At 36.5% G+C, this 9,307-nt stretch overlaps 1 protein-coding gene across 1 annotated transcript; it reads right to left on the reverse strand.

Annotated features, from left to right (window-relative positions):
* Window positions 1–448: 448 nt before the first annotated feature.
* Window positions 449–8,584, reverse strand: mfsd10 (major facilitator superfamily domain containing 10). The gene is made up of 13 exons (XM_059336462.1): window positions 8,302–8,584; window positions 7,003–7,173; window positions 6,401–6,497; window positions 5,919–6,022; window positions 5,245–5,403; window positions 4,868–5,059; window positions 3,127–3,229; window positions 2,895–3,006; window positions 2,689–2,797; window positions 2,474–2,564; window positions 1,467–1,514; window positions 1,271–1,360; window positions 449–1,017 (listed from the first exon to the last, which is right to left on the reverse strand). Exons 2-13 carry the CDS (start codon window positions 7,147–7,149, stop codon window positions 914–916), a joined length of 1,356 nt encoding a protein of 451 aa, XP_059192445.1. The 5' UTR covers window positions 7,150–7,173; window positions 8,302–8,584; the 3' UTR covers window positions 449–913.
* Window positions 8,585–9,307: the final 723 nt, after the last annotated feature.

Below are 9,307 nucleotides of genomic sequence, written 5' to 3' on the forward strand. Positions count from 1 at the left end.
ATAATTAAATATTTACTCAAGTAAAAAGTATTAGCAGCAAATATTTAAAGTATTAAAAGAAAAAGTATCATTCATGAAAAAATATTTGGATAATTGTAATTCATCTATTAACATTTGAGTTTGATGATGCACTGCTTGAGATGGAGATTTTTATTTTATTTTATTTTATTTTTTACCAATTTCTATACTGCGGGGTTGATAAATCTATAAAAATGCACCTTATAGTTGGATCACATGTTTTATGTGGCATCTTCACTTGCAAAAGAGAAAAAAGAGATTCATGTTGTGGAGTAAAGTGTTTGCAGGGTAGTCAAAGTAGTAAGTAGAATTAAATGAAAATAAAGTACAAATACATCAAAGCTGTACTTGACTAAATGTTCTTGGTAACTTTCCACCACTGCAATAAAGATTATAGTAAACATTGTTGTCCAATATTTAAGACAATAATACATTTTCATACACAGACTTGCTTATTCTTTTTTAATACAAGGAAAATACAATATCCACATTTTTAAAGTGAGCTAAAATGAAACGTTACTTTGTAAAATATAAAATCTGAGTGATTGATAAAATACTGCAGTATAAAATAATATCTGTGAGCATCACAGTCATTAGTACCTCAACCTAACCCGTACATTTCACAATATGCACAGGTCTATGTGTGCACATTAAAAGGCATTATGTCCACTCTTTCGTACAATAACAAATATCTGTTTTGGCATATGCAACATCTTCACATTATTTAGTTTCATGTGATGATCCTTGGCAAACAGCGCAGAAAGTATACATTTCTTCTTTCTTTTTTTTTGTTCGTGTGTCAAAATAAGACATCAGTGCTTGTTTTCCCAGCAGATGTAAACATCATAACATTCATTTAAGCTAGAAAATATCTCTGCAATCAGAGAGAAGACTTTCACTCCCCCTTAAGCCTTCGGGCCGTTCTCAGGAGAGTCAGAGGAATAATGAAAGAGGCCGACATGAGGAGGAAACAGATCTGAGCTCCGGCTATCCAGTAAACTGTGAGGAAAACACAAAGGTTAAAATGATAACACTGCAAAAAATTACTCATACAAAGAACATCAGTCTGTAAAAACATGTCACAATGCCTAGTTTCCATGCTAATTCATGTTCAGAATAAGGTATTAAAACCGAGGCATTCAAATAGTTTTCTATCAAGACTTAGTGTCTTGTATGTGCTGCCTAATGCTTCATAAAATATTTAAAAATTTCAGCAGCATTTGGTGCCATTACTGCCATCTATCTTCCTTACCAGAGGACGTAACAACTGGTCCCAGTGCTCTGGCCAGAGCGCCCAAACTACGCAGAATCCCCATCACTGTGCCCTTCTGATTGGCCGTCCCTGGAGGAACATACACAGCAGATAATCAGCAACAGTGTGCACAGATTAGATTCTAATCAAAATTATCTGTAATACTCCATAAATATGAATAAACAAAGAGGCTCACCGTGGTCAGAAACAAGAGTCGACAGGCATGGAACTACTATTGCAGCAGCTGTAACAAAAATAAATACATTACAGATTACATTGCACTAAACATAAATTAATAAATACTTCAGATGTCATGTTTGAGGTACATTTTCCTAGAATGCATCGTTTGTGTCCTGCTGCATTTATTTGTGACATTTTCGGTACTAGACCTATATCGGGTTAAAGGTCTAGCACCAAAAAGTTAGTTACAAATAAACATATTATTGCAGGTTAGACAGTGTGAAGGAGTTTGTTTGTCACTTTTAATCTACTTTTACCTCTCCTACGAACACGTCTCAAGATATAGAGCTACTACAGTAAAGGGTTGATTTAATTGTTTTATGGTATAATCTTGCATATTGACATGTATATGTTCATTAATATGTATTGTCCCTGTTTTAAATAAAAATACTCAAACTCAAACACTTTTAATCCACTTTTACCTCTCCTATGAACCCGTCTCAAGATATAGAGCTACTACAGTAGCTACTACAAGGATTTAACTCGGGGGTCTCAAACTCAAATTATCTGGGGGATGCTGGAGGCAGTATCAAAATGACCAAAAAAAGACAGAAAACTACCAAAAAAAACCCACAAAATGACCAAAAAAGTCACAAAATTACAAAAAAAGACAAACTTACTGAAAAAAACCCCACTAAATTACTTTAAAAAGACACAAAATGACAAGAAGACACAAAATGACCAAAAAACACACAAAATAATTAAAAAAGACACACAATTATTCAAAAAGACACAAAATTATTTTTAAAAAAAGACACAAAATTACCAAAAAAAGTTATTAAAAGGGACCTTCGACACACAACACGGTAAAGTGCCATTCATATAAAACTCACATAAAACTTTCATATCAAGGTGAGGGCCACAAAATATTGTCACGAGGGCCGCAATTGGCCCGCGGGCCACAAGTTTGGGACCCATGGTTTAACTGGTTCTAACATGATAAAAAGTATAAAAAGATCTCACCAAATGAGTACAACGCCAGGCCGACGTAAAGCATCGTTATATTCCATGAGAGCCCGATGAGAATGAACGCTGGGATTAATGTTAGGATTGCCTACAAAAAAAAAGAAGAACACAGTTGATTAAATAAGTTAGCAGTGGTGCATTGTGTCTCTGCAGCAGCATAAAGAGTATTTTATTGTGCAGCTTTTTCTCTTGTGAACTGGATGCATTCCTACCACTTGAACAGAGTGGATGTGTTGCCCAGGTTTGATTCTGCGAGCGTAACCGCCCTGGATCAAAGCCATGATGACACCAATGAAGAAGAACATCTTTCCCTGCTGCATACTAGTGAGAGAAAAATACTCGTAAAAATCACAGGTGTGCTGTTAAGGTGTGTTTACTGTAACTGACAGAGCAGACAGCTTTCTCTTTGGGTTCACACCTTGTAAAGTGGAAGCGCTGGTGAGTCAGAAAACTGAGCGTGAACTCCAGACCAGAGAACAGGAAGAGGTAGCAGAAATAAACCAGGCCCAACGCTTGAAGCTTCTGCATTCCTGGAAAGACATATTCACCTTCGATCTATGAGTGTGCCAAAGATCGTTCATGCTTTATAAATGGGTCAAATAGGTTCAAGCCTCTGCCTCACAGAGGAATCCAGTATGTGCAGTACTCACTCTCTTTGGGAGGTGGATCTTTTGTCCTGGAAACAGCTGAAAAATGGAACAAAGATAATGGGTTCAGAAGGTCCGTGGAGTCCCCGAACCCAGTAGATGAAGCCTAGAATGAAACAAGAAAATAATCTGTAAAAATTAATAATTTCACTTTGAGAAAAAGCTTTTAATTTACTGAGGAAAACAAACTGGTATTTAACTTTACCACTGTGTGCAAACCGAAACCATGACGAGTCAAACATATACCAATTATTGGCTGGTGATGTTTTAACCATTTGTTATTGTTTTGAATGGATGATTTTGACACTTGATGTGCATTTTTTTCCCCATATTCAATTTTTGCACATGATGTTTAAGATTACGAGATTACAATTTCCCCCCAATGGAGATTAATAAAGATGTATCTATTCTTATCTTTATCTAATCTTCCCTACACAGGATTGCACAATGAAATATAAGTTGTTGCCCCTTCAGGCTACACACACAGAACATACATGCAAATATATACATTAGAATAGTATAAAATGAAAAAGAATAAAACAGCTATTTATTTATACAGTCATGGAAAAAAATATTGGACCACCCTTGTTTTCTTCACTTTATTGTTCATTTTAATGCCTGGTACAACTAAAGTTGCATTTGTTTGGACAAATATAATAATGATAACAACAAAAATAGCTCATAAGAGTTTAATGTAAGAGCTGATATCTAGACATGTTTTTTTAATTATGATTTTGATTATTATCAAGAAAAATGAATAGATATCAGCTCTTACATGAAACTCTTATGAGCTATTTTTGTTGTTATCATTATATTTGTCCAAACAAATGTACCTTAAGTTGTACCAGGCATCAAAATGAACAATATAGTGAAGAAAAAAAGTGGTCTAATAATTTTTTCCATGACTGAATATATATACCTATAGAACTTTTTAAAAATATTTGCGTTATGTGTTTTTAAAAATTCTACATGCCTAACCCACACAGTTTTAAAAAAACAAACTTTTGTTGGCTGATTGGACCTTTTCTGTATGGGGGCGGGTACAGCCTCTTGATTGACAGCTTCTTCACTCTACAGTTTGCTTAGCAGGACTTTGCAGTACTTATTATGGCAGGACAATGTACACTGATATTAGCACATAGTACTATAGAGAGGTGACAACAGGTGATTCCCGGCACAGCTCCACCCAGCTTCGGCCCAACAAAAGGTCTAAATACTAATTACTTCCTGGAGTCGTCTTATCACTCTGAGGTTCCAGCCAACCAGCAGGAAATCCAGGAGGCTACTGCCAAGAAGTAGTCCAGCACTATACCCCACGGAAAACTACAATGTATAGTTTTTACACTTAATTTTTTGCACAGATTGGACAGAAAAGAGCTGCAAGGAGTCTTTAACTAGTTATGAAAACTGATGGCTCTAAATGACCTACATGAGCAAACAAAACCATCAGCGAGAACACTATTCCTGCAAATCAGATGAAATGATTTATAGCATGCAGACCTATGTTTCCATTTCCCCACACAAAGTTTGGCAGTGAGTGGCATGTTACGTACTGGCTGCAGCTTCACATGTACTGTACACACATATGGTAACAATCCCTTGGAAAGAAAAACAAAAAAACACTTCCCATAATTTCAATCTACTTCTTTTAAGGAAAACATGCTGCATGAAAACTTCCCCTAGAGTAAAACTGGATGTGATTCAGTTTGCCAGCTGGCACTGTGATTATTTCTATATTACCAACCTTGACATCCTTTGTGAGCGTCTCCGGCAGCATGACCCAAATAAAGAGCAGATCAGCAGCACTGAAGGCCAAGGCGAGCAGAGCTGGAGTTTGGAAGAAGACATTTCCTGATGTTTTGGAGCTGAGGGCAAAGTAGGCACCCATCAGAGGTCCCACAGTGAAGCCAAGGGAGAACGCAATGCCGATCATTGCCTGGTAGTGAAGAAATTAATTAAGTTATTGTTAGTTTTACAACGAATGTGAGGGTAGATTCAAATGAAAACTAGCAGAACCTGTTTTCACATATGAAGCAACAGATAAAGCGTGCATTCAGTCACATAATGGTGTTTTTCTTCACAATACACTTCCTGTTACGGCCAAAGAAAGTCTGTGCCTACCATTCCTCTGTTCCGTGCTTTCGGGCAAGGCAAGTCGGCCACGATGGCAGTGCAGAGGCTGACGTTTCCCTTACAAATGCCCCCAATTACTCGAAACAAAAGGAACATGCTGAAGCTCCGGGAAACGGCCCAGACCGCATAGGAGGACATCAGCCCTAACTGGAACACAAGGCACCCAATTAGACCCTAATGAGTCAGGGCTGATGGTAAAAGCTGCATGGTTTCTTCTTCACAAGCGGAGTGTGAACTGTGCCAAGAGAATGACTCTAGTGGATTATATTTTGAAATTGTAAAAAAAAATGGGTAACGCTTTATATAAGGTCCTTAATAACCATTAATTAACAAGTAATAAGGCATTGTTCTCGCTTTAGATCCGGTAGTTGCAAAAAGCATAGTTAACTTATAGTTAACTTATAATAGATGAGCAATAAAGTATATTTTAATATCAATAAGCAAACAAAATAAGATTAATAAAGGCATGGCAAAGACATAATGGGTGGGTCGTGGGTGTTTGTAATGCCATAATTAACACTTATATAAGCTTATAAACACACAATAATGTTAATAAGCATCTTGTAAGGACTTACAAGGGCCTTATTACTTGTTAATTAATGGTTATTACAAGGACCTTAATATAAAGCGTTACCAAAAAATGTATTGTAGCATTTACTCACTGTGGTGAGGATGAGCAGGGGTCTTCTGCCATAGCGGTCTGAAAGAGCCCCAGTTAGAGGTGAAGACAGGAACTGTAGCAGAGAAAACAGTGACCCGATCAGACCTGAAAGACAAAAGATGAAGGAGGAGGTATGTTATATAACTAAGTATATTTGCATTATAACTGGTCTTGTACTATGTGGGGGGAGTTTGACTGGAACGTTAAGGTTATGTATTAAAGGTTCCCCCAGTGGGTTACAGGTTTGTCAGAAGGCTGTAGAATGATCCACTATTATTGTATGCTAGAATACTATGGAATATTATAATAATAATAATATTAATAAAAATATATCCAATCCTTTTTCTTGTTTGTTCAAGATGTCTGTGATCAACATATTAGTTTAATACTAAATACAATTAGTTAAAGACAAAATTACCATGGTGTCATGCAAATTAGACCTCAACATAAGTTATATTAAATCTAAAAATCATTCCAATATACCTCCAAACAGGACACTGTTGTATTTTTTTTCTGAAGGAATCCCCACGGCCTCCCTGAACCAGTCCACAACACCCTGCAGAGACTGATACACACCGTCCTGTCCAACAACACAGAAAATACATCATCACACAGGGACAATACAGACATGAGTAAGACTTCCATTCATCATGAGTCAGCATGTACACACACACACACACACACACACACACACACACACACACACACACACACACCATGACTTGTATATCTAATTACTCGTTATAAATTCTTTAGTCAAAGCCTCCTTTGATCAACAGCAGTTCAAATTATTTTTTCTAACCACAGCAGAATCAGTTAACTCTATTGGAAACTATAAACATTGAAACTAATGTAAAACTGTCTTGCCTATGGATTGGAGCTTAATGTCTGGCATCCATATTTTCCAAATTAGTGTGGTGATTCAAACTGTTGAAAATATTGTCACAAGTGCTAATTCTTTTTAAAAATGTTTTTATTTTTTTACAGCCAATCAAATGTGACTAAAATAAGAAAGAATAGCTAGTTTAATTATTACAATTATAATTGCAATGATTTCTTTAGGAAAACAAAACATAAAAACTAACCCCTGCATAATGGTCCAAAATTGAAGGCAGCAGAGGTAGAATCAGTGTAAATCCCAGCAGGTCCAGCAGCAGCGTAACAAACACGATATTGATGACCTTCGAGGAGAAGGAGCCTCCATCCTCTTCAGATTTGTTTACAGCTGACATTCCTCAGACTGAATACGGTGTCTTCTGTTCTCATTTGCAAGTAAAACACATACATATGTTAGAAAAGCAGCACTGACATGAAAATAAAATCCTATCAAACATGCCGAATAGACTTCTAATGTCAAAGAACAGAGACAAAACCATTGAGGAAGTTACAACAAACAGCTCATTTTTTACAGCTATGTAATTTCCTAACAACTGGCCTAATTTGAGATGCCCCCGGAAATAAACATGTTATTTGGAGCTAATTTAAAGGACGTTTAAGGACAAAATTTAGAGAAGCTGTAGGAGGGTTTAGCTAGTATTTGTGTCTTTCCTCAAACGCCCCTGCTTTGCTCAAACCCCAGTAAATATTAATCTATTATTTAATTAAAATAAAAACTGTATCTCAATATACTATGTTGAATTTTATGCTGCATTGTAGACACATTTTGTGCATGTCAGTCATACTTCCAATAAACTGAAATTTACTGGACATAACTGAACAATGTCTTAATTTGATATATAGTTAGTACCATAGTATACAGTTCTTATTAAACCTATGAATTTATAGTTACATGTTGGTTCCTCAGTAGAAAATGAAAAACCCATGGAATTTGGAATTCTGCAGATTAATGGGTAGATTTGAGAACAAACATTTACTCAAGTCCTTGGGCGGCTCAGTTAGTCATAGTGTTGAAATTCACTTTCCACTGTGGCCACCCATGCTCAAAATCTAAATGTTATTGGGTTTGTCAACATGATTAATCGCACATGTTAAATGTAAACAAATAGTTGTTTAGGAGAGTAGGTGTATGTCTGATCAACCACAGTCTCCATTTACAACTTTTTTATTTTTATTTTTTTACAGAAATTCTTCAGGAATGACAGAATAAAAGGTGCAGCTCAAGGAGGAACGAGGAAACAAAAATGCTCAGCTCAGAGTTGATCCCAGTCTGTAGGAACTCCTCAGTAAATGCACTGACATGTAAACCTTTTCTAACCGGAATTACTTTTAAAAACTGATGCTGGAGTAAACAGAAACACATCAACTACAAGCAGCATGATATCGATCCAGTGAGACTGACCAGTAGTAATAAGCATCAGCTCTTCTCGGACACTGCATTAAACCACGCGAACAGGAAACATTTCATTAACAGCTTCTATACTTACAGTGTCTCCGCGGACTCGTAGGCTCAATCACAACAGATCACACCGAGGTCTACCTCCTCCTGCTCTCATCAGTCCATTATTATAGGTCCACACCAGGAAGCGGTGTCCTCTTACATTTGGATGACAAGAATGTGTCGTAACTAACGCACACAGACGAAAATGCTGCCTTCAGGTGACCGTCGTAAGCTCGTTTTTCCGCCTTCCACACTGTCACGATGGCTTCTGTAATCTCCAACTTTACGTCAATTAGTCCCTAATTAAGACAGATAGCAATCTGTTCCCACACCAAATCCTGAAGGGGGAACAAAACAATGTTTTTCACCGTAAAATGTTTTATAACACCATAAATATCGATCACCTGTCCCGAGTGATTGGATTTTTACTGGTCACGAACGCAACCTAAAATTCCACTAACCCCATATTTGGGCTAATTTGCAAACTTAGTTTATGTCCAACCCATCAATAAACAGAGCAAGCTGTGGAAATGAGTTTTCTACATTAGTTTTCATCCGGTCAAGTTTTTACCGGTCCGGTTTAGTTTTAAGACTGTAGACGCTTGGGAGATCATTAAAATACATTTCGTCACCCTGTTAAAATAATCGCCTATTTTTTTCAAGTTTTGCAGGAAACACAAAAAACTTCACTAAAAGTGTAACATATGACATTTATTGATCATTTCACTCAAAAGATGTAACAAAGGATGGCTGTTGGCATAGTAATAACACTGTGTGTAAATGATGTAAGTTAAGAGACATAAATTACTTATGCAATTTTTTCAAACATGCCTTTGTGACTTAAGCAAGATATGGTAACACTTTATTTTGAAGGTGTCTACATAGGTGGCCGGCTTCATGAGATGATGATTTAGGTAAAAAAAATAATTCAATTTTGACAAAAAAAAAAGACTTCTTCATTCTCAAGATGATTATTTTAACAGGGTGACGATTTGAAGATAAAAAATACTCCTAGAAGGTGGTAAATTTATATTTTTTACTCATTTTAGCAC

Source organism: Centropristis striata, chromosome 7 (assembly GCF_030273125.1).
Source record: "Centropristis striata isolate RG_2023a ecotype Rhode Island chromosome 7, C.striata_1.0, whole genome shotgun sequence".
Taxonomy (NCBI): Eukaryota; Metazoa; Chordata; class Actinopteri; order Perciformes; family Serranidae; genus Centropristis; species Centropristis striata.

Bases quoted from the DNA above. Each gene is read 5' to 3' on its own strand.
- mfsd10 (XM_059336462.1), bottom strand. From the start codon at position 7,149: ATGTCAGCTGTAAACAAATCTGAAGAGGATGGAGGCTCCTTCTCCTCG. The intron at 6,023-6,400 runs GTATATTGGAAT...TTTGTCTTTCAG, and splicing joins CAACAGTGTCCTGTTTGGAG to GTCTGATCGGGTCACTGTTT. The intron at 1,515-2,473 runs GTGAGATCTTTT...TTTTTGTTACAG, and splicing joins CCTGGCGTTGTACTCATTTG to CTGCTGCAATAGTAGTTCCA.